Source organism: Triturus cristatus, chromosome 1_2 (genome assembly GCF_964204655.1).
Source record: "Triturus cristatus chromosome 1_2, aTriCri1.1, whole genome shotgun sequence".
Classification (NCBI taxonomy): Eukaryota; Metazoa; Chordata; class Amphibia; order Caudata; family Salamandridae; genus Triturus; species Triturus cristatus.
The window spans coordinates 141,798,934-141,825,204 of record NC_140580.1 but is presented as its reverse complement, the minus strand read 5'-3'; the positions used below and the strand labels follow the sequence as shown (position 1 = coordinate 141,825,204).

The 26,271-nt window shown below is 41.3% G+C and overlaps 1 protein-coding gene across 8 annotated transcripts in view; it reads right to left on the bottom strand.

Moving 5' to 3' along the window:
- The window catches only part of CCDC186 (coiled-coil domain containing 186), a 422,247-nt gene that overhangs the window by 339,649 nt on the left and 56,327 nt on the right, over positions 1 to 26,271 (bottom strand). For all 8 annotated transcript variants that reach the window (XM_085603302.1, XM_085603297.1, XM_085603300.1 and 5 more), the window contains exon 2: positions 7,699 to 8,407. In XM_085603302.1, the coding sequence (XP_085459428.1) occupies positions 7,699 to 8,369 (671 nt within the window). In that variant the 5' untranslated portion in view covers positions 8,370 to 8,407. The remainder of the gene's footprint in view (positions 1 to 7,698; positions 8,408 to 26,271) is intronic.

The window sequence follows — 26,271 nt, the reverse complement described above, 5'->3', positions numbered from 1 at the left end:
CACGCCCAAGTAGTTATATTTCTGATCATTTTAGTTCCAGATCATTTACTTAACTAAAACAGTTTCAATTAAACTTTTTGACTATGCTATACCTTGCACTGAAACGGACATTTTAAAGAAAAACCAGCAGTTAAGAAAAGAAAAAAATAATGTTCAGTTGGGGGTTGGAAGTAGAAATACCCATCTTGAGCCAAAAGCCAGAATGTAGTGGAACAAATCACTAACATAAGGGGTGCTTGTGAAACCTGTGTACAAGAGGGCATCCAGCTGATCTGAGTGGATAACGCCGTGAAAGGTCCCTGGCTGAATCAATAATGTTCTATGAGTAATAGAATGGTGTTCACCAATCTCCCCCTCTTACAAAGGCTATGCATCCACACTGCTTTACTCGTCAGTGTTGCCAGTCTACGTTGGTACAGCTGATCACACTTGGCTGCTGCTTCCTGGCGAGCTCCACAGGTCGGTGGTGGCATCTACCTGGATGTCCTCCCTTCGGGTGCCTAGGGCGGGTGGCGCACGACAGGTGGCAGGTGGCCCTCGATGGGAGAGTTGGTTGCCAGCGGAGAGGTTTTAGTGGCGGTTAGGGAGTCAGCACATTGTTGAGGACACAGACATGGCGTGCTGTGGTCCTGCTAAGTAGAATAGTTAGAAGGTTCTTTGCTTGTGTGGGCAGGATAAAGTGTAAACGTAGGTTTCGCTGGGGCGGTTCGGTCTTGGTTAAGAACACAGAACATTTCACAGGACGAGGCATCAGTAGGGGAGGCTTTGAAGGTTCTCACTGAAGCAGGTCAGGAGGCCCTCATAAAACCTGGGAGTGTTGTTGCAGGCCTGGGTTGGCTTTCAGCGACCTACGAGGGAGAAGGCGAACGGGTTGGTGTCTGCAGTTCTGGCCTGCTCACTCCAAATCTAAATTGAGGGGGAAAACTGAGGGTGCAAGGAGTAGTGGGATGCCAGAGAAAGTATTCCCTAAGCACAGTCATAAAGATGAAAAGGTCGGCTTTACCAGTTTCAGGCCTGGGGGAGACAGGTAGCAGCAGCACACAGACAGACTCGCAATCCCACCAGTAAAGGGAAGCGGCTGTCCAGTATGGAAAAAGCAGCATCGGGAGGCATCCGCTGGCAATCACACATTAGAATGGGAGTCGGCCCCACCCACGGTATATCCGCGGTGTCCTAAGCTGGCCAACATATGGCAGTATAGGTTACATGCTCAGCATAAAGCATGTTCAACATCCTGAGCCAGCAGGTGCTACCAAAGAGCTCATCACAGCAGGCACAGATTAATTTCAGAAGCCGCTTGGTGGTCGGTGGAGCATAGGCCGCCCTCCCACGCTGTGCAGCATACAACTGTAGGGGGGAAAAATACCTGCCCCAACCATACAAAATACAGATTTGGACAGGAGGTGAGATCACTACATATTAAATACAGGAAGAAAGAAAGGGGTGTATAGAGAGATCAAGAGGTTACACCAGAGAATGTTAGTGAACTGAGTGGTTCAGCACCTTGCAAGAAGGAAAAAGTTTAGAGGGAGGGGGCTGAAGAAGAAGCAGTACTACAGGATAGTGAAGATCAACCTGGGAGGTGGATTTGGGTGCCTGGGTCAAGTGGGAGGATGCCTGGCTTTAATGGGGAGGGAGGTGTGGGGGAGGAGTAGAAGAACAAGGCTGGACCACAGTTCCCTCAGGTTGGGGGGCCCTGAAGTGTGACGTTGTGCCAATCCTGGAAAATGTTGCCAGGTGAGGTGGACAGCCTCTGGTCAGGTTTTTAACGGCATGTGAGCACTGGCAGAAGAGAGGGAGAGGTGTGGAGAAACCATCCAGACATCAAGGGAGGAAAGACAGGAAGCGTTCTTGCCACAATGTCAAAGAGTGGCTTGAGTGAATTTGATGATGTGGTTGAAGGCAAGCATCCAGGTGTGAGCAAGACTGAGATGGGACATTGTGATATGTACGAGACAACTGAGTTGGACTTCGAGGATGGAGTTGATGAATTGGAAGGGGGGGGGGGGAGGGGGGAAGAGTATGCTCTGGCAGGACATGAATACCAGACTGAGACCTATGGACTTGGAGCGAGTGAGGGTTACTAATGTGTCATGAAATAGTGATATGTTGCAGATCTTGAGAAGTAAAGACCAATATGCAGTGACGCTGAAACAAAGGAGATCTGGAGAAGAGTTGGGGATGCGAGTAATGAGATGTCTGGTACGACAACACAGGTTATGTCCAGGTGAGGTCAGGTGGGGGCCCTGCTGGGAGATTGGGGAAAAGAATAAGGTTGTTGCATTTATCGCACAAGCATTGACAAAGCCAACAGGTTTTGCCTATGCGAGATCTACTGCTTAGTCAATGCTTTTTAGACATGTTGGCTTAAAGTAAAGGGGAAAAATTGCTATGATGTGGCAAGTGTTGACCGCGTTGTAACAATATTATTTTCTTTACTTTCAGACCATGTTGCACAGCAGCACTGTTTCAGTTATTCAGTATGACGGAGAACAAGAAAAAAACAGGAGAAAAAAAAAAACCTAACGTATGCATACAGAAAAGTGCCGCTGGGCACAGCGCTAGGGTGATCAATAAAGGAAGGCGGAGCACAAGAACCTGACTAGATTGTCAGTCTCTGTACTGCTGAGCAGCAATCGGACATTCTTCTCATGAAATCGGATAGATGGTGACACTTTGTGCGAGTGTCGGCCAAAGCACATAAAGTCCCCTCAGATGCTGAACACCAGAGGAATTCCGTTATTATTTGTTATACTCTGGCTGCTCGGGAAGAGCTTCTCGAGCAGCAAGAGGATATTTTTGTGTGTGTAATGATCACCAGCCTGCAGGGCACTCTGAAATCAATAAACTTAAGTGACAGTAAAACAAGCCGATAGGCTCATTTTACTTTCACTGCATCAGTGCTCTGGGCATTTATCAGCTCTCATGCTTGGTAGTGGCGATGCCTTTAGCCTCATGAATGTCATTACATTCTCGAAGCGTTACACCCCATTTTGTGGTTTAAAACATCTTCTCACACTGGCAACTTGTGAGAGAATTAGGACCGATTTCTAGACTTGCGTCAAAGACAATGTGTTTGTAAATCTTATACTAATATAGTTAAAAGTGATGCCTGTTCCAATACCTGTCCCTTTACCTTAAGCGTTTGCCTTGGTACTGAGCCCTAAAATGAACAATTTGTTTTTTGTCTCACTGATTAGCCATCCTTTGAGAGGAAGTGATTTGGAAATTCCACAATAAACTTCCGCATTAACAACCTAACTTGAGTTAGTAGGTTTGCATCATCAAAAACAAAAAATAATGGCAGAGATTTGCGGTTTCATTTAGGTTAGTCCTCTTTTTAGATTGATACATATTGCCTTCAGATCATCAACAAGGAGGCTTATCAAATTAGAGACCAATATGCATGGTTATCTAACACTGGCTGTTAATGTAACTGAATCAGTCACCAGTGCATAGTGGTACCTTTGGGGAAGTACAGGAGAGCTGAAGACATGCTACGTTTCTCTTTCTATATTTGGGATTGGTTCAATTTTCATATTGGCAAATATTAACTATACTTGTGGTAAACTTAACAATACGCAGTTACGAATAACCTGAAGCCATCAAGTACCGTCCACATTTTGTCAAAAATGGCTTTGGCTTCTGAGATTACAAACCGTACATTGATCTAATGCGGATTTGTTTTTGACTGAAGAGTAGTGGGCCACATAACTCTGCAGGTGAATCTATCAAAGACAGGTTGGTACTTACCTGGGGCAGCTCCTACATCTTTTTAGAAAATGAGTAGAATAACAGCACTTCATTACATAGAAGGGACAATTCTGTTCTAATAAAAGCATTCATGAACCTTCATAAAATAGGAATCTATACTAAGGGTTCATCTACAAATATATAATCTGGTTAATAGTTAGGACCAAGGGCTTTTGAAACCTCAGGGGTAAACTCTGCTGTCTCCGAGATGAGTTCAAGGGCCTGATGCAAGAATGCTGGCCTCTTTTAATTGCTGCCATTAACTGTATTATACAGATATCAATATGCGCATCTCGGTCAGAGATTTCCAGCTAGGTGCCAGCATATGATTTTGCTGTCAGTAAATCTTGCTGCTTCTAGAAGTTCTTTCCACACAGTCACGACATGCACACCATTTCTATTTTTCCAACTTCTTCTAGTGCTGCTTGGCTTTATTCAAATTTTGCTCTTTGCTTAATTTAAATTATCTCTACGTTGCAATTCATTCAGCTTCTGTTTGGATGTTAAATATTCCACATTACATCAATGGTTTTTATGGCTTCCGACACCTATTTTTCTACTCAAAGTTACCAAAATTCCTGGTCATTTACAGAGTCATGCACTAGCTAGGTATTTGTGATCAATGCATAGAGCTTGTTAATTAGCCCAAAATAACTTCTTCAACCAACACTGATATTTTAATTCTCTGTTGACTCTGGCTAAGTGACATTATTCTGATCGGACACAGCTTTTAAAAATACCACCAATATTTAACTTTATTAAGGGTCAGAACTATTGGTTAATGTTTATTAATGCGGACCTGTGACTATCTGAGCCGGAACTGAATAGCGCTTGACGCTTCTGGGCAGTAATACGCTATACAAATCCCGTTAACATAACATTATCTGGTCTTTCCTGAACCACTAAATCATTGGCCAAGCCTCCATAATAATTATACACTCATCACCCTACTCCTATCATTACTGTGAAATGCACTCTGTGCTCAGTAGTAGATATTGTTCTACCATTCACTATCCTAACGGGGCTTGAGCTACCCATGCAATTAATTGTTTTTAAGTTTTTCATTATTTTTATTTTAAAACCAGTCCATTAGGCTAGGGTTCACCAAACCCCAACCCAGGGTCATTTAGAAAACATATAAAGACGATCTAATTCGCTATAGCACTATACACAAATGTCTATAGAGTCTGTTATCTATCGAGGCATAATTATTCAAAAGAATAAGAAAGACAAGAGATATTAACTGAAAGTCGCTTGTGTAGTAATAGAAACTTAAAACGCAAAAAAAATACAATTGCAAACCACGGACTAGGTTGCTTTAGATGGATATAATTGGATTAGTTTAACATGTGAAACTTTGATAATGCCATTGTTAATGAATGGATAAGTATTTCCTGCCTGAAGGTAAATCAGTTATTATATTGAAAAATAAAGATTACAGATGTGCATATGTTATTACACATCTGTGACAAAAAGATCTATGCTTTATGGCCATTGGGGCACCTCAACTCACTTCTTATACTGGACTAAGCCTGAGCCGGTGAACTCCACTCCGTTTGTGGAGTTTACAGAGCTTTCCGCACTCTGCGTAGCACGCGGAGTTCCGACAAACACCGCGCCACAGAGCAGAAATTATTTCTCGCTCAAGCTTCCAAACGACAAGTTGGTGGGCGCATGCAAGGAACATCTACCTCCTGATGACATTTTTCCTCGCTTGCGCTCCTCGACCTCAAGTTGGCGAGCGAAAGCAAGAAAAATCCACCTCCCTGTGACATTTCTCAACGCGGGTGGTTGCAACCACTTGAGTTAAGAAACCTTCCGTTCGCATTCAGAAAGTTGCTGCTTGAGTAGAAAATCTACACGAGCGGCAGAAAAGAAGCAGCGCTCTCTTGCGCTGCGCATGGTGCAGTATGCGTTGATTTTCCAGCGCAGGACAAACACCTGGCACTAAAAATCAATTTGAAAAGGTGTGACCAAGCGCACTCTACCGATTGGGGAACTACGCGTAGCGCAGTGGAGTTTTTGGGTCACTTTGCGGAGTACTGCGTACCGCGAACTCCATCCAGACGTATACTGAACTTGCCCCAGTACTAATGATCCTTACCAGGCAAACCACATCCATTACAAGAGTTAATTTGTAGATCATATTCTGGGCTCTGTTACTGACAAAGGTTTAAGAAGATCTGCAGTGGCGAGGTTTTACTTTAAGCCCTGGTTACAACTCAGAGAAAAAGTAGTTATCAAATATTCAAGATGAGAGAGAATTACAGCTAGAATGAGTTGACCTGTTCAATTACTTAGGACTGTATATCTCAAAGAGGTACAGCTGGCTCCTTCAGCTCTCCAAATAGCAAGCTGGTGCTTATAAAGCAGTGCAGAGCAATTGTTAACTTTGAGAGGAAGGTGCTGACGCAGTCATTGGGATGTTAGAAATCTAGAGCACTGGCTCTTGAGTGGCCTGCATATGACTAACCTGTGAGGTAAATGCTGTCAAGTTCTGGGAATACAAAAGAAAAATTAGACAAGCATTTGCAATGAATAGGTTTCGCATTTACAAGAGTTTGAGCTATTTGTAATTTAATAGCTTAAAACTCTTGCAAATGTGAGACCTATTGCTTTGCAAATATTTGTTTGTTTACTAGCGCCCATGTGGCTCTTTCACATTCAAGGAGGCCCCGCCCCCTTTTTTTTTTTTTAGACAAGCCGCGTCTAAAGAAAGCGGCGTGGTGGACGTTAATGTGAAAGCGGGGTATGGGGAAGCACGTTTGTCAAGTTGACAAAAAGATATTTTTTTTTGTAAAAGCACCCATGCTGCGCTTTCACTTTAATAGCAGCCGCGGCTTGTCTAAGAAAGGGGCGCAGCCTCCATGAATGTGAAAGTGCCGCATGGGCGGTAGTAAACTAAAAAAATAATAAGTAAGCATGGCCCCTATACTTAAAGCAGACCACGGTGCTAAAATAAAGAAAGAAACGTGGAGGTTATGCTTAAAACAGACCGCCATTAGTAAATAAAATAAAAGTGTGCGGCGTGCTTTGATGTAGTGGGTGGAATAGGGGCAAATCATTAAACAAACTAGTGCTCACAGCCAAGATAAAGCAGACCGTGTAACAAGACAAGTAAAAGGTCCAGTCATTATGAGAGGTAACAAATGCAGATGAGGCGGTACCAAGGAGGGTCTAACAAGCCTAATAACAACTCGGAAGCCAGCGTTTACAAAGGGAAATGACACAAGCCAATTTAAAATTTGGGCGGAGAGTGGGCGGAGCTTCAAAGTCATATTCCAATACTGCATGCCTAGCAGCAGCACATGCGCTGCCCAGGCTGGACATAAAAAAGGCAAATCTGACTAGATTAGACAGGACAAATAGTGGGTCAAATAAGGTTTATGTAAATGCAAAATGAATAATTGGTGCTGAAAAAAATTCAGACATCACTGATTAGGTGTGGTATAGGACTAGTCAAGTCAAAGTACGGTTGAGCATTCTGCCTACTGCAACAGTTACATTACAATGGCATCAGCCAGAAGAAAAGAAATCCGATACGTATTTTGCTTGCAAGTAAAACACGGCACACTTGTTTTTTGTCTACCCCATGATGAAGGCCCAAAGACTTTAGTTACTATAATCAGTAATACAGAACTAAAAGGTCAACAATATTAAAAGTGATTTGGATGTCTGTAAAATAAATTGGCGTTTTTTCAGAATGTCTAATTGCTCTTTGGGGAAGGTCAACAAAGTTTATAAAACCAGCAGCGTGCTTTCCTGAACAAGCCCAACAACCTCAATCTCTAGTGTGCATTCCGTTTCCAATGGCGATATTTTATTGGTTTGATATATGTAATAAAATTATTAATGTTTTTTTTTCCTTAATCCTTTACTGCAAAACTTAATGGTAGAAGAAATAGAAACAATCTGTAATTCAAAACAATAAAATGTTATACTTACTTTTTTATAGTGAGCTCCTGCTGCAAGTATTTATCATGCATACATTTTTCTAGCATAGCTACAGCATGCTCTTCCTTCCTCATTCCATTTGGACATTTAAAATCCGCTAAAATATCTGTGGACTGGAGTTCGGATTCTATTTCCTCTAACAACGTCTCCTGTGTGGAAGAAATCTGGATCTGCGACAGAAGATTCTTAGTGCACTCTGTATCATAAGGACTAGCTGGGATAAGGCTTTGCAAAGAGTTGCTTGACGATTCTGGTGTCCTTACGCCTGTGAGAGACTGCTCTGGGCCACATGATGTTGACAGATTCTGTACACAGTCTCCTCCAGGTAAGCAGTTTGAGGTCCGAGACAATTGTCTGGGCATGCACAATTCAGCACATGGTTCTCCGCTACCTTGGGGATCAGGCAAACGATCCTGGCACAGTTTTTCAGTCAGGTCTTCACAGTTACTAATATGCTCAGAAATATTTCCAAAACCATCTTCTGAGTCTAACAGTTGACATTCTTCCACAAAACTGCTTTGATCTTGAATATCCACTGCATTTTCTCCTTCCTTCGATAAAGGCGCTATGTTTGCCTGCCCATCACTGTTACTGGTCAATGATGTAGGGGACAGTTCATTCTCGGTTAGGGGAAGTTCATCACAGGCCTCTATACACTGCATTTTTGCTGCATGATCTTTGTGCTTTTATTTAAACGTGTCTACATAAAAACAAAAAAAACAAAATTGAAAAAAAAATTAGTTGTTTTCCATAGAAACATTGTACAGTTTTCATCATTATGTGAGAAGGTGTTAAACGTGTGCTACATTCTGCGAAATGCTGGTTTCTGAAATACTCACTAGCAGAATTTTTTTCTTCAAATCAAGCCCAGTAAGTTAAGGGGAAGAGTACTATTACCTCTACATTTTTGGGAGTCTTTTTAACACAATGCACAAGGGAGTACACAGTCAAAAAGTATACAATCCTTTAGTATTTTTGGGAGCAAAAAGGTTTCAACACAGAACATCTTATCTGATACAGCAGAAGCATCGCAAAGCAATTTTAAGTCAAACTGAACTGGCTGTAGACCTTTCGCTTCCTGTATGACAAGGTGTAACCATATCTTAAGCAACATTGGACAAAGGGTGGCGAAAAGGTTTTTCTCAGGTTCACTGACTTTGTCTTCAAGAAGCCATGGGCAAAGAAAATCTCTCTGAAACTCATCTTATACATTTTTATTATGTCTTTAATGATAATAATGTACCATGGAAACCGGTAGACCTGCTTTAACTTTGTACCTAAAATACCCAAAACCTATAAATGAATTACTGTCCATCAAAGCCACACACCACCACAGACAACTTTGGCATCTTAAGGGCATCACAATCGTGAAGCCTAAAAACTAGACTAGCCAACAGCTACAAATTTTCTAATCACAGGAAAGGTTACATACTGAACGATTTAGTTATCGGCATCAGTCATTTGTCACCATATGAGACAGGTGGGGATTACAAAATCTTACCCGTTGTCTACTTTTTCACTAAATACATCTGCAAAGCAGTAACAAGAGCGGATTTATCTGATTGTAAGTGGCTGCCACCGCCTCTTAACCACTTAAAATGTGAACACAAGATTACTACAAACCTAAAATCTTTTTGTTTGTTTTTTGTTGCAAGCTAATTACTACTAGTCTAACAGCTCCAGATTGCACTAAGTACATTGGCGACGAAACAACACATCTCTTGCCTTGACTCCTTCAATCAGCCACATAGTCTCTAACAAGGTAGAAAAATAGCTTCAAATTGAACACCTGATCGGTTCTATTATAGCCGGATGCTTCCACCAAATGCAAGTGTTTTATCATCTTCAAGCAAAGATTTGGTGGTGGCAGTACTGCACCTCACCATACACTGGCATACAGTCTATCCAAATCCAACAGCTTCAGAAAGCCTAAAATGCTGATATTAAATATCAGTCTAAGTAAAAGAACTCATGTGACTCAAGCCAGTCTCCCAATCACAAACTAGATCATCTTCAGATAGTCCAACTTGTTTTAAAATGTATACAAGAAACTGCTCCCAAACACATTCTCCAAATCATCTTTTACAATCACCCAGGTAGCGCTGGTTAGAAGCAAAGATGAACTTCTGCCTAGCACCTCTTGGGTGAATCTTAACTGAAAAGCAGGATGTGTATTTTATTTAGCGAAATCCTTCTGGAACTCTTGAACCAGAACATCACATAATCAACACATTTGAATACTTGACAAAGTAGGATGGAGGCCAGATTGGTGATGCATGTGAGCATTGACATTTAAGTTCTACCATTAGAGGTATGAACCTTAACCTCATTTATACTACTTTTCATACATGATCCTAGCATTGTCAATACAAGCAGTAACCACGTGATCAAAGATGCAGATGACGACAACATGAGGCAACCTACAGGGGTTTTCTGTCAGATATGCCAATTAACCTGGCAGAGAAAGTTATTATTTAAAGAGTACAGCAGATTCTCAATCAAAATAATGCAACACAAAATACCAAAACACTAGTGTGTTCCTTTACTACCAGACATAGTCACTTTACAATCTTCAGTACAATGTAAAAAAGGTTTACAAATAATATTCGGAAACACCGTAACAGATTTTAGGCCTTTAACTGGGTACTCCCGCATGAACGTGCCCTTGGTGGAAAGAGCACGAGTATCTATTCAGATGTAGTTCAAATAAAAATTTATTAAAACAAATATAATTATAAGTTACAACCACTGAAGTTATTCACTATTGCTTACAGCATGTGGTTCAACACAAAGACTACCAGAATGTACATCAATAGGTTCTGGAACGAAAGGGCGAGGCAGTCTAAGCAAAGGAGTGGATCAGCAGTGCAAAGAAGAAACAGAGTAAATAAGAGTAACTATTAACCAGTCAGAGCTGCAGGCTATGTAGAGCAGTTGAACAAAGAAAAAGTATATTATGCAACCACCACAAAAATCTTTGGTGCAGCTTCGCCAGTTGTACTGTACATGGCGTTCACAGCACTAAAAGAATAGTGACTTTGCAAAGCAGACATCAAAATAGGCTGCTAACTTTACATTCAAATTATTATAGACAAAAAGCCTTAAATGTGTTACAGTTTAAAGAAAAGAAACAAAATCTTCCAGTTGTGAAAAGGTTCCAGAAATAAAGGTTCTACATTTTCTTCAGTGTGGCAACTGCTTTGAGTTGTTTTGCTTCAGAATTACTTTAAGACAAAATACTGACAAACTCAGAACTTCCTTTGGTAATCACAAAAGTGGTTATTAATGTAGAACATGCAGCATCTACAGTGTTAGATAGAGTAGATAGGAAAACCATTAGTCCAGATGCAATTGTTGTCATTTGCTAAAATAATTCTTATATCTGCTGACCCGTTCAAATGAATTCTAATAAAACAGTATTTTTTTTTATTCATTACAGTATGTGTGTTTAAGGGGTTTGTAATTAGTTAGCTAGATGCATAGGTAATGCACATTTCCATAGGCCGAAATTTTACTATGATATCATTGTATTGTTTTAGACTTTTCAATTGTGTGTACATTATGATTTAAAACGGAGAAATTAGATTCATAAAAATAAAAGAAATTCATCACATATAGCAAGTGCCAATACCACTGTTGCTGACATACAAGCTTACAAAATCAAAAGGAAAGAAACCCCTTCCAAACACAAGGCCACAGACTATATAATACATCACAAAGCATCACTATAAGGCAAAACAATTTTCTAGTAAGAGCCAAGATATAGAAGATAGACGCCGGGCTAAATGGATGAGGAGCTGCAATATGAGGAAGCACCTTCATCTTTACAAGTAGACCATTCAATGGTAAAAAAAAGAGAAACCACTAATTGATGCAGACTTGATTTTTAATTAATCTTACATAGCACAGCGATGATTAGGTAATCACGTTGAGATGTCAGTACAGTTACTGGCTGCTTTAATAGATTAGAGACACATTTACAGGTAAGGATTCAATATGTCTAACGGCCACCTAGTGTATGGAAAAGCAGCAAAGGTTTTCCTCGCTCAGGAACTTGGGAGACAAGTCAAGAACGCTGTTTATTAAGCAAAGTCAGTCACTAAACAATCTTGCATGTTTTATATAGAGGTTATGTAGACATTAGCCAAGGTCGTACAAGACAAACTAGTGGCAGTTCCAAAACCTTTAAGAATGATTCAGGAGGAGGAGTTGATCAAAATAAAAAACTGTGGAAATTGGATTGATACTAAATAAAATACCAAATAGGTACGATTTAAAACTAGATTAAAACCAAATTGACAAGGTGTTTTTACAAATTTACGTGAAGCAAACTGCATACTTGTTTATTGGTGCTGCAACAAAGAAGGAATGGTAATATCCAAGATAAGGCAGGAAACACTGGTTTCAAACAAAGATATTATTTCCTACCTTTTAAATTCCTTGAGAGAGAACCAGCTAGTCTTACTCTCGTTATGCTCGTTTATTAAAGCAGTAGGCAGGATTTATAAATGCCTTGTTACAAAGTACTCTACCTTCAGAGAACAGCTAGCTAAAATGCTGAATAGGCTAAATATGGTTTTAGCATTACAGACCACCAGCTAAGTTCTTCATTTCCATTCAAGCAATAAAAGCATTGAAAAACAGGGGACCGTCGCCCTTTCAAGACCCACAAATATTTACTTGTCAAAAGATGCAGTTTGTGATGCACTGTGATAGAAAGACCACTGTCTCTCCATTTCGTACTGACAAAATGAAGGATATACAGGGCGGTGGTATGAGAGATAGGTATCCAGCTTACACTGCTGAGGAGTGGGAACATAAGAACTTAAGGGCTTTCACAGGATGCATTCAAGGAGACATTTTAAGAGGACACATACAATACTTGAATTGGCTCAGGTCTACTTCCCGAGGGTTGATCACAGTCTTGACAAGGAGGTAAGCAGTGAAACAAAAACATACATTACAGACTTTACAGTTCCTTTCAACTCAACGTAAAATAAAAAACAAACTAAGAACTACAAAAAAGACCTCATTTTAAACCCATGCAATACATATTTTGCCCTCAGCATTAAAAAACAGCAGAGTAAATTAATTGGACTTGTTCCATCAGTCCTTGCTCACAGGATACATCCAGAAAAGACCAAACACTGCTATAAATATGGAGGGGGAGTGTTTACAGTCTTTAGAAACTCAAACGTCATCACAAGATAGTAAATGGGTTCTCAAGTATTACCATCTGATTAGAATCTTTTCATGATATTGGTGAGCCTTGGGTGGGGCGGACGTCCAAATTTTCTAATCTGTCCAGTTAAAGCCAGTGTAAAAATTCTACCACCTTATTTCTATGACAAAGATGCTGGGGGTGCCTGCAGAAGGCAAGAATAATGGTCGCATAGTCAGGTTATAATCCTGATTGGGGAAGGTGGGATCTGGGTGCCCCAAAAACCTATAAATCTCCCGAAGCACATATTGACTGCCCAGTGAGTGGCACAGAGTGGGGGCTTTTTTACTCTGTTCACGATGATTTATGCTCTTCAATACAGAGCGCTGTTCCCCTGCAACATGAACATCTACTAAAAGTCACCCAAAGTGCAGCACTGCTGGACACAAACTGTGAGACCCTGCTGAGCCTCATTCTCAGAAGCACTGAAACTTGGCCTCATCACATCAGTCCATAAAACTGACGTCATCAGTCCATACTAAATTCAATACCAGCCAAGTACAAAGAACCACAAGATAAGAACATGACAACACTGGTTGCACTGATCCGAATTCTGAGACTAGCGAAGATGGTATGAAGTAAATGATGCATGCTATTCAAGCCAGCCTTCAGGTTATAGACAACAAAATTGATATGCTAAATACTTGCATTGACTTCCTGTCTCATACCCTGGAAAAACACGACAGTCAGCTGACTGAGGCAGAACAGAGGATCTCAAAAACAGAAGACAGCCTCAGCATCAAGGAGACACACTACATAACATGGGGATGATGCTTCATGTTAAAAATATAGTGAAAAATGAGGACTTAAAGGCGCAGTCATGCTGCAAAAACATAAGCATCATAGGGGTTCCGAAGTCCACTAACATTGGAATAATGAAAGACTACATGGAGCCTCCGCTGATAGCACTATTGGGCCGGGAGACACTCTCACAGCTTCTAGTGATAGAAAGAACCCATAGATCACTAGCTGCATGACCTCTACCTGGAGCCCTGGATGTCCCATAATAGTGCATTTTCTTAATTTGAGGAATATGATATAAACAGCTCTCAGACTAGTTTGGGAAAAACGTACTATGTCCTTTAACAGCAACTCGATCTCCCTTTTTGTCTGGATTTTACTGAGGAAACCCAGGAAGCAAAACAGAAGTTGAAGCATATCAAAAAAAAGAAAAACGACATATGTAATGCTGTACCAAGCTTGCCTCAAAATTACCCATCATGTAAAACACCATATATTCCAGACCCCGCAGCAAGCCACAGACTATATGAAGATATACAGAGTGATTCCAAAAAGAAGTAGCCCCGACAATCATTGGTCTATGCCACTGACCACAGTGAGAGGTAATGATGCTTCTACAGTCACCTTTGCTCCTCGAACCAGCAACTGAAGTTTGGAGTTACTTTTTTATTTTTTTTAAATCGATATCAGCCCTTCCGCATATTTGACACTCATCTCTCTGCCCACTATACTTACACAAACAAACTAAAGTGCCTAATGGAATGCAATGTGCTTAAAATTGTCCTTCAACACCCCCTCAATTTCTGATAGAGGGATGACAGCAGTCTCTTTGGCCTGCCCTCAAAAGTTACACCCGAACTGGATCAACTAGTAGTTCAAATGGCACAGTGCTTAGGAGACGGTATATTGTTAGGTTTGTATTTTAATCAGGGACATATCCTGGTGCAGCTGCGATACTATACTGTGGAGTTATGGGAGGGGGGGCAGAGGGGAATTTAGGGATTGTGTGGAAGATTCACTGTAGTATATGGCACAGTAGCTACACTAATATTGAAGATGAGGAAATATACATACCACTCTTTAATTTGGCTGAGCAACATCAATTCATTCGATCACGGTACACACCATAAGCCATGTACAATGAACAAAAGGTCTCAACTCTACACTGGCCTTAAGAACTCCCATAAATCATACTGAGTTATGGCGTTCCTGGATAGACATATTGTTATAGCCTTAGTCAAGGAAACTAATCTTACCGCCACTTTGCAAGTAGATGGGCCACTCACTGTATTGCCTCCTCCTACACTGCATACAATCGGGAGTAATCATACTGGTAAGAAAGCCATAAGACTTCATGCGCAGGGAGAACTTGTAGAGAAGCACAGTAAATATGAGATCCTTTGGGGCGGACACAATACCTCCTTCATTACCATAGTTAAAGCTATGGCCAAATTTTGATGAACCTCAATTCTATTCTGCTTTATTATAGGGTGGTAAATTCAACTGCATGTTACAAGGGCACTTAGACAGGTCCTCAGAGTACAATAAAGGTCAGATCAGAAGCATCCTATATACTACAGGTAATTATGTTATAACATAGGCCCTTGGAATTCAGAAGGAAATATCTGGAGAGAGAAAAAAAAAATACATAGAGGGCACTTTTTACTCAACAGTATAGAACATCTAGATTGGACTACTGGGTAGTTGCACGAGATACAATGAAATGGATACATGTTTCATAACACCTAGTCCGAGCACTATCAGATCCCTTACCTATACTACTTAGATTTGCATCACCTGAACCACTCTCTTTTGGAGGGCTATGGTGCTTAAATCTGGAACTCCTAAGGGATACACTGTTTCGGGAAGAAATACAGTAAGACATTTTGAAGTATTTCAAAATTAATATAGGTACAGTAAATCAACCGGGTACAACCTGGGAGGCCATTAAAGCTAAAATGAGGGAAATGAAATTTATTGCTAATCAGAACGGAGTTCACAACACATTATGCAGACAAATGAATAGCATAGAGCACAACATAAAACAGCCTTGCCACGATCTAGCCCTTGGCAAGAGCACCCTAATCCTCAAACAAATTAGGGCTTAGATCACAGAATATGCAGAAATAGTGGAAAAGGAAAGAAAATGTCCTGGTAAATATGCTTTACAGTGTATAATGAGGGTGAACGGCTTGGGAAATATTTAGCAAAATTGTTAATATGTCCATGGGCTGCTAATGACATAACTGAGTTGGTGAATACATTGGAAAGACCTTCGCCAAACAACAAGCAGATTTTGACCATATTTTCGAACTATTTCTCTGAGTTTTACACTCCAATGTGCAGATGCTCACTCGCTCAGCAAGATGAATATAAAGGAGATATCACCATAGCATGACTATAGGATGATCAGCGACTATTTTAGCTGTAGCCCTTTTAAATAGATGAGATTAAAAATGTCATAGCCGGGCTCCCAAAAGGTAAAGCTTTGGGTACAGATAGACTCCCAGCTGAGTTTTACAAACTATACGTTGATATCCACATGCCACATCTACTGGTGGGGTATGAGGAAGCCAGACAGCAACAGTCGCTCCCTCCTTCCATGCATGAAGCTATTGAAGCCGGGTAACAGGCACACAAATGCGATATTACAATTTTAGCTAAACTTATTGCTATTCGCCTATCCCTCCTGCTCTCAGTCCTGGTAAGGGCTGATCACTATGGTTTTCAACAGGGCCGCTCTACATCACATACCTTTTGCAACTTATTTGCATCAATAAATGACTTACACTTTGAAATGAAGGTAGTAGTAGTGTTCCTAGATGCAATCAATGTATCTAATTCTCTCGAGTGGGATGATCTATTTAATAAACCCATTGGGATGGGAGTACCCCAGTCATTTGTAGACTGGATTAGGCTACTGTATAATGCCCCCACTGCTAAACTCCAGGTTGATAACATTATAACACAATCCATATGTATCTCACATGGTACCCGCCAGGCCAGCCTCCTCTGGCTCATTCCTTTTGCACTGGTGCAAGAGCCATTGGCGGCCAAGCTCAGGCAATGGCATCCTGGACTCGATTTACGCTATACACGCAGACACATCCTGATTTCTATGCATGTGAATGACATGACACTGTATCTTACAAACCGAAACAGAACCTTAAACCCAGTGATCCGGTAAAATTTCTGGTTTGGTGAACTATCCGGAGTGCCAATTAAGTGGCAGAAGCCTCATATATTTCTACTCACAATCAACACTAAAAGCTTTATCCATTTAAATGGTGCACAGATTCTCTCAAATATCTTGGTATTAGGATACACTAGGATGCGCAATCCGTTGTACGAGATAATTATGTGGAAGCACTTACTGATATTACAGATTAGATCATGCACCCGATTGCCCTACCTCTCCCTGGTGGAATCAGAAGGAGCAAAGCCAGCGGTAACCCTCTGGGACAGCACCGGATTATCAATTACCCCTTGTATTGGTAGGTGATAAGTTCAAATTCACCCTGTGTGTGCGCTCTCGAATGGTACCCGCTAACACAATACCTCCCCAAATACTGGGGCAAAAATGGAACATAAATAGCAAAAGGCGCACCACAACCTCAAATTTAAATTTAACTCAAATTAAATTAGTCCATATACATCAAGTTTTTTCTTTTCCAAATTGATCTTCTTTATTTTTCATTTGTTAAAATGACATTTAGGAACAGCCAAAGCAGCCGACGCGTTTCGTCCTCTTGGGACTTCTTCAGGGCGTAAGAAACAATGCATCTGTTTGTGTAATTCTTTCTTGGAAATTCTGAGATGTCATTCAAAATCAATAAATGGTATAATGGATAATTTGAATAGGATAATGGTCTGATTACGACAAGTTGCGAATGATCGTCCCGTCTTGTAATTAGGAGTAGAATATCCGATCAAAAGTATATCCAATGATAAGGATAGGAGTCCGAATCTTTAAAATGCCCGATTCCGCATCTTTCAAATCCTGGACGGGAACTAATCCTCTGGTTTTCCGTGGTGGAATGTAGCCTAATTAATATGGCCATTCTATCCAAACATAGGCAGGAGGGCAAGCAGGGTCAGTTGGGCACTATTACACCCCTATTCAGTAAGGGAGGATTTGGAGCTCCAAACCTAGAACTCTGATATTTATGTGTGCATGCCCCTTTTGCCCACCACTGGTACCACCAAGAGCCTATACAATTCAATTCAATTCAATTGTTCTTTATTTCGGTCTCTTGGACCATAAAAGAATTACAGCATAAAAGAAATTCATAACATTGGAATACAGCTACAGTTTACAATCAATGTAACAGTTTGTAAAACCATCATTCCTTCAATAACTTAATACACTGGGTGCGTCTGCGCCACATTGAAGTTAAAAATGTTGCCACCGCGAATACAATTGGGGCGGACAGATCACTTTTCAAGATCCTGTAGGCCAAGATGATAGCGCCTAAAGCCCAGGTTTCTGAGTATTGGGACAAGCCAGTAATTTCTTGCTTTTCTGTATGCTGGACAGAAGAATATTATATGCAAGTCGCACTCCCTCCAGTAGTCACAAGCTGGGCAATGGAGTGAGCTCTCAGCATTTGTCCATCGCGCCACATACAGCGGTTAAAACAGATAGACCAGACCCTGTTCCACTTGGCTCACTGATTGGAGCAACAAGCTCTTGTTGCAATGACAAGGTCTCCACTACTGCATGCAATAAAAGGGCCTGGGAGGGTGTATACAGGAAAGCTGAGCGATTTGGCATTTATTCTCCATGGCTACCACTACACTATCACCCCCTACTGCCAGCAACCCACGAACCAAAGGCCGGGGCACAACTCCAAAAACTTGGTATTCTAACACCCCCAACCCCATTGCAAACCTGTTCTTGTTCTTACTGATCACAGAAATAGCACACATACTTTATTACATCACCAGATATTTTTAAAAGTGAGTAGGTGTCTGCTACGCAATTGTTACAGTAGTCAATGAAAGCACAAGTGGTAATAAATGAAAGGGGCAACAACACATTTCATTTCAAGCAACCATCACTACACCATCATCATTAAATCCATAGGAACACAAGAAAGAATTGACTAAGTTGAAGCTTAATAATTGCTCCCATACCCGGAAGATGTACTTTCAGATGTGAAGTCCTGCTGAGGAAATGCTACAGGTTTGCCATTGGAAAACAAGAACCCCACTTGAGATCCCAGGCACGTTTTCCTCAGGGATCATCGCCTCTTCTTACACTTCAAACAAGCAATTGGCATCTGGATTTCAATTTCCATGGAGGGCAGAATGGTGGAGGGAGAGGGGGAATTCAAGTACCTCAGTTTACCTCCACCAGTTAAGTTGAAATTGCCCCGAGGTAGTGGAGGTCTCTTCCCTACCAGCATCAGGCTGCACAATTTCTAACACATACCGAACCATTCAAGCTGCCCTGAGGGGGGACTGAGAGGGTTACCTCCCAATTTGTCCTTCTTGGAGAAGCTGAATCTGCTACTAAACACTAGGAAATGTTACGGGTAGTTAGAGGAGATGAGGATTTGCGCTATTAGGCCACATTCCCCTGTCTTCCCTCATACCCCTCCTCACCACCAATGTCCCCTCAGTAAGCAGATTTGGACTGCCATACACAGAGGAGCTGAAACATTCTGTAGACAAAATTAAGATAAAAAGAATATATAGTGTGGGTTTACCCAGACATCGAGCCACACTCCTATCTTCCAACTGCAGAAAACCTTTTCAGGATTCCTGGGGGTCTGCTGGTTGGGTTTACCACAAATATGCTGTGCAGTGTACCTGACATGGCCACCTGATGCCATGGTTTTAAAGGCTTTCAACAACTGACAAACTTACACCCTTCCCCCACACCATCTACGAAGTGCTGAACAGATTTCTAATCCTTTGCTTGCCATGGAGTCTGAGTGAAGGGACTACTGGTCTTTACTATTCTGCCCAACAAGGAGAGCAAAGTAAGAGGATAATGCACCGATCAGACTAGACTGGATCGTGCAACTACGCAACTAATTTCCTTTGTACACTGAGATTGGCAGCGAGGAGAGGCAAGAGAAAGGAAGGAGAAAGAGAGAGAGAGAGAGAGAGAGAGAGAAAGAGAGAAAGAGAGAGAAAGAGAGAACTAGAGAAAGAGAGGGAAAGAGAGAGAGATGCATGAGTTGGTTTTTGAGTGAGTGGGTTGGTTGGGTGAGAGCTGTTACCTATGTAGGGAATCTGGTGGCTGCTACTCTGGCATCTGGAAACCATTGAGGACTGTCTATCCCTAGGTATGGTGCTATCCTGGTATTTGGTGGCTTCCCACAGCTTCTGATATTTGTTGCCCACCTCTAGTATATTGAGATCATATATGGCATGTGTTTATAAACATATCAAAGAGGATATGAATGATGTGCAACTGTGCAATGTTAAGTTAGTGCCCTTGCCAAAAGGACTGGCCATTAACGTTTTGGACAACTATCTCCTGCAAGATATGCTGTTTTAGTAGACCAGTGGGAGCTCAGAATTGTAGGACTGTAGCCAGTCCATTATCTCCATGTGTTTGCTTTGTTCGCCCTAAGTTGGCAGGGTATGCCTAGACATGGGTCCCTTGCTCACTTTGCCACTGGATTCAAGCTAGCTTGGCTGATGAGGGATGTTACCACGAAACCGGTCCCAGGATGCTTGTTTCAGGTCCAGGGAAGACCTGGCATGGCAGTTCGGGCTGGCCTGTTCCCATGAGACACAGGGTCAAGACTGATTTGCATATAGTGGAGTCTGAACTGGGGTGGTGAAGTGAGCTAAAGAACAATGATGAATTCAACCCAGATCTGTGACTGGGGACGAGTGTCTGTAAAGTTTCAGTGATCCGTCCATCATCTCCTTCTGTTTGGACTGTAGTCACTGGCAGCAAATTATAGTCATTGATGGCATGAGATCGTGAGGAAATTGCAACCTTTAAACTGGCTAGATGTGGATTTTTAGCCAGTTTGGTGTTTGCAGGGCACGTGGGTAAGAAAAACCAGTGAGATCTATGCTAGTCACACAGTTCCCCAGTGTCTAATTTTCAAAAACCTACTTAGTTGGTATCTTTCTAGTGGCACCTTCGTGCATGTAGTGTCCCTAGCCTCGGCGAATGTAAATTAATACACCACACATGAAGCTCTCTAATAGACGTCTTTATTTCTCAGTATATGATCACACACAGCACTCTCCTTATGTCATAACCATTAATAACCACACCTTAACACCTCCCAGCAAGTTGATTTCGCATGGAGTCACGAGGGTCCTAGCACACACAGTCTTATTACACTACAGTGTATTTTTTAGATGACCACATAAGCTGTGTTAGAAGTTCAGTATTGCTTTCTCCATATTCTTGGACCTTGAATGGTGCTCTGATACAGGCAGTTTCTTGAGATCATGTGCTTTTGTTTGCTAGATTAAAGTTAAGCTAAACAATAACCTACATGTGGTGTCTTAACAGCATCCTACAGTTTCTTGGTGACTGTTGACCGCAAGCCCAAATACTGCAGTCAAGCCATCCACATAAAAATTGTTCCTATTTTCCTGCTGCTCACAAGGTCACTTAACATGGTTGCATTTTTGGCCTGTTCCTGTTGTGTATGATATTTCACAGACAGGTCGAGGATACTGTTTTTAATCACAAGTGCACAGAAGCAAGATAAGCCACAAGTACTAATATAATTTGATTTAAAAAACTTATTGCATTCCTTTTTTAAGGAGTGCCCACAAAACATGTTTGGCACAAACTACACCTCATTTGCATGGCATGGTAGGCATTTTTAAAATTACGAGTGGAACAAATGACTAAACTCACCAAAACATTGTGAGGTACAATTTAAAACATGTACGGCATTCAACAATTCTTTTTAATTAATTATTTATCGTCAACTATTGGCTCTGAATAGCATATGTTTCTGGACAAACTATTAAAGGTATGTATCTGTTTCACCATGAAAGGTAGGCACCAATATTACTTTCATAGACCACTCTTCAAAACAAAAAGGTATAGATGTAAACTTTGTCACCAACTTCACTTTCTTCCCCATTTACATTCACTAATTTGTGAATTCAATTATTTTCTTTCAGAAAACATTTACCAACCTACACCAATAATGTCCTACCAAACTAAGAATTTGGCTAGTTGCCACAAACATATAGCCTTCTAGGTTCACCCACGAATTGCACGTCTATTTCTTGAAAACATTGCAACACGCAGGAATGACTAACAACTACTTAAACCAAAGCTGAAGCTACCATTGGCAATGACAATAGATCTCTATTAAATGTGCAACCCCTTGCACTCACGCACCTCAGGATTCTTACAGGTAGAACTCTACCTGCAATCACGCAGGCACAACTCCTTCTATACTGCTACGGGCACTCTACTCACCCTGAATTTAAAATACAAAGGAACTCTGCTCACCCTTCACTTACTCAGATACTCTACTCACTCAGAACTCACATGTGAACGAAGCCCACTAGGACTTCATCAAAAATCAATTACACAGACGAATCCTTTGCATGGACACCGCTCATGCTGCACTCACACAACATACTCCTCACCATGCATTTTCCGAGGAACACTGATGACCCTGCATTCACACATAGACACTCCTGACACTCACACAATGAAACAATGTGCTCACACAACTCATTTTATACTCCGAGACCCCTCCTCCTGCACTTACACAAGCACATCCTTCACACACAAAGGTAAATTCAGCACCAGCATATAAGCCATTCATCCTACTCTTGCACAACCATGTCACTCACCCCACTAGTCACCACACACTTAAGCAGCTCTCCCCACAGTCACACAGGCCTGCTGCTCACTAAACATTCAGACACTGCTCACTGTGTGCACATACTCACACTATACTTACACAGGCACACGGCAAATACTCATAGTGCACTCACACTGCTTACTCTTAACTCACTCATTCTACCCTTACACTGTCACATAGTTCATAAATTCTCAGTGAAACTGTGCATTGCTTGGACAACATAAACATCAAAACGCTCCACATTTAAGGACATAGTCTTCGGCTTGTTTGCAAAGACCTGGCCACTAATAGCGTAGTTGCAATAGTTAAATTGTAGCTGCCACCCCTGTGTGAGAAGATGCTAAATCCTCATGTGCTGTTAAAATCAATCCTAACCTGCGATCTAAATTAGGTATTACTCTTTCCAACCCTACCCTTGGAATATGAGTAAATGGAATGTTTCACATGCTTAACTGGTAGTAGTTTAGTGGAAAACATTTAGTCAGGTGGGTGCCATTGCACTCAGCATTGACAGTCATGATATCTGCATCTATTTTCGTACTGAAAAGAGTAACTGCATTGACTGCGACAGTTTGCACCATTGCTTTTGCAGCTTTGTCACCCATTAACTTTGCTGGAATGTGTATTCCTACATCGGTGGCTCAGCGTGTGAATAACATGAGCCTGTGCCAAGCTAGCTGTAAGCTTAGCTAGCCATTTGTCTCCAAAGCACCCGATACTTGATCATGTACCCTTTGCAGTCTCTGAATCCATTCTGGCTCCAGTAGTGTAAATACTCATTCTGAACTGGACATAATAATCTGAATCACACACTATAATTGTGGGGAATTCAGGATCCGTATTCTCAAGTGCCCGAATTACAGCTTTCAGTTCAACCAGCATGTATATTTTATGAGATTGGAATTCTCCACCCCTCATCTTTCCTTTCACCAACGCCCAAGCAGAAGAGTATTTGTGTTTTGTCCCTACTGCAGGCTGGGCAGAAACCTCAGCATAGATTACAAAATCATACTAATCTAGAAGCATTATCTCATTGGACAGAGGATATTAATGTTCATATTGAAGGTATGCTTGTGTTTATAGTGTAGAGTCAAATATGTAGTCTACATCTATTGCTGTTAGTGAGTTGGCCCATTGTATCCATCTTGGATGTAAAGCTTACGCATTTGGAACGCTGTCCTTTGTGACAGTCTCCAAGGCTGGAATGGCAGTCACAACAATTATTCGTTTTTTCTGAGCTATTGATCTTTCTTTCACTACAGCTGTCTGTACTGATTTCAGGTTCTTTTTTGTCACTGCAAAACGCATTTCTACATGGTTATACAAATGCGATTTATATGCAATTGGTACAGTGGATCCTTCATTGAATGTGGAATAAGTGTATCCTGATTTACCCGCATAATACGGATCACCAAATTTGTGGTGTTGACACGTGTGCAAGTGTTTTGAAGTTAACATTTCAGCTTGTACTGAACATACAATCTTTCTGTGTTCAGATGTCCAATGTGTGCTTGAAAAGTCTGGACGAATCAAGTCTTACAGCGGCTTTACGCGTTGTGAATAATCTGGTATGTAGGTTCTGCCAAAATTTAGAAAACCAGATATTGATTGGAGTTTTTTTCAAAGTGTTTGGAGGTTGTATAGGCACATACTTCACAAAGAAATGCGTTGCCAGACTTTTGCCTTCACTTTACAGCTCATATCGCAAGAAGAGGACGCCGAGATGGGCGATCTTTGATTTTTTTAAATTACATTTATAGCCCATGTGAGCAAAGCCAAGAATTATGCTAGCTACTCTTTTTTGTCAATGCAAAACGCATTTCTGCATGGTTATATAAATGCAATTTATATGCAATTGGTACAGTGTTTCCTTCATTGAATGTGACGTAAGTGTATCCTAATTTACCCACATTATACGGATCACCAAATTTGTGGTGTTGACATGTGTGCAAGTGTTTTGAAGTTAACATTTCAGCTTGTACTTAACATAAAACCTTTGTGTGTTCAGATGTCCAATGTGGGCTTGAAAAGCCCAGAATTATGCTAGCTACTCTGGTCAACTGCGTTGTTAAGTCATCATCCGTTTGGCAAATGTCACTGACATAAGACCAGTCTTGGTCATCAAAACCTTGTAAAGGTTCGGTTACACAGGATGAGAACAGCCACAGACTATTCTTATACCCTTGAGGCAATTGAAATAACTGTTTTTGAGAACTTGAAGCGCTGAATGTAGTCAAGCACCTGCTTTCAGACACTCTGTTTTGGCAGAAAAACCCATTTGAAATGCCTACTGTGGTTTTATATTTTTTGTGCACTCAACTACTCATTAGTGCCGCGCTAGGCACGTTTTGTACTGCAAAAGTGCATGTAGCAATGTTCAAGTGTCTGTTACATAAGACTAAACAATATGAATGGTCTAGTTTCATTACTGGATTATTCATTGGTTAGGTGTAACTTTCTAATACACCTTGGTATTCAAGGTGTAAGAGGATGTCTCTAACATGTTTTTTTAGCCAAATGTTTAATGGGGTACGGTCTTGTGACCAAAGATCATTGTGACCAAGTTGGACTTCACAGATATGTTGTGGTAAGGAGATCCATCATCCCAACCCCAGTGATAGAGTTATAACGCCGGACCTTGTGCTAAGGCCCACTCCTATGCGTATGTGTGTTTAACAGATTCTAAAATGAGGCTGGAAAAGATGGTAAAATTACTGTTTCTCCTTGTGGGCAATCCTTAACAAACTCAGTGGTCCAATCTTTTTCAGCCAAGAGGCTGTTGTAGCCAAACAAAATGTACTCCCAAAAGGGAGAATTAATGTTACAAGGTATATACCCTTCATCCAGAGCTGTAATTCATATAATTGATTAGGGATGCACAGTCTCTGGTCCGGTGGTTCCACCTGGACGGTGTAACTTGTTGCTACTGCCGCCAGACACTCCATAAGATTACGGCAAATTATTGTGGCGTCTGCCACACTGGGCAATGGTCAGAGCCCACTCCTCGTGCAGAAGTGGAGCCCTCAGTATCTGTGGCATGTTTGCCTTTAATCCCAGACACTTTCTTGTTTTTAAACTAAGGCTTAGATTGGAATGGTTTGTCTTCCTTGTTAGGCTGAGCCTAGACAGCGAGTGCGCGGTCTCTTCGAGACATGGTGTAATATACTTTGTGGCTTACAGCCCGCACATTGCTTTTCATTTGTTTATTGCAATGTCCTTTAAAAATCCTTGCTTCCAAGTGGTTCTTTCCTATTTACCCCTCTTTTTCATCTGTTGTTCACTCCCACAGAGCAGCGCCCCAGTACTTGTAGCCTTCCCCTTGTGTGTATATAGGCTTGTTTAGGGGCACTATTTTTTCTTTTGTTTCTGCGCAGGGGCATGAAAAGGCTCCCTGTTTGCACAGCTGCTACCCCTGCCTTACGATTTCGGGCACAATTTAAAAAAGGCCTGTACATCTAAATAGATAAATAAAATAAAAGGTGCACCCACTTTCATGTTTCACCATGAGCACCTTTTTTTTTTTTAATCTGCATGGCGCACAACTGCTGGTCATCGGCACTGCAAGGACTCAGGTATTTAAAGCTTCAGGTCTCTGTCTCTTCCCCCCCCCTTCAAAGAGTGTACATGATCCCACTGTGCCCCCTCCAAGTACTAATTACAAGGGATGGCCTCTTGCACAGGGCTATCCCCCTCTTATGCCCAAGCAGCAGTAGTCACCTCCTCCTTCGAGCCCAGAGACACCAGAATTCTGCCTGATAGGATGTTGCCATAAAAGTGTTTGTCAAA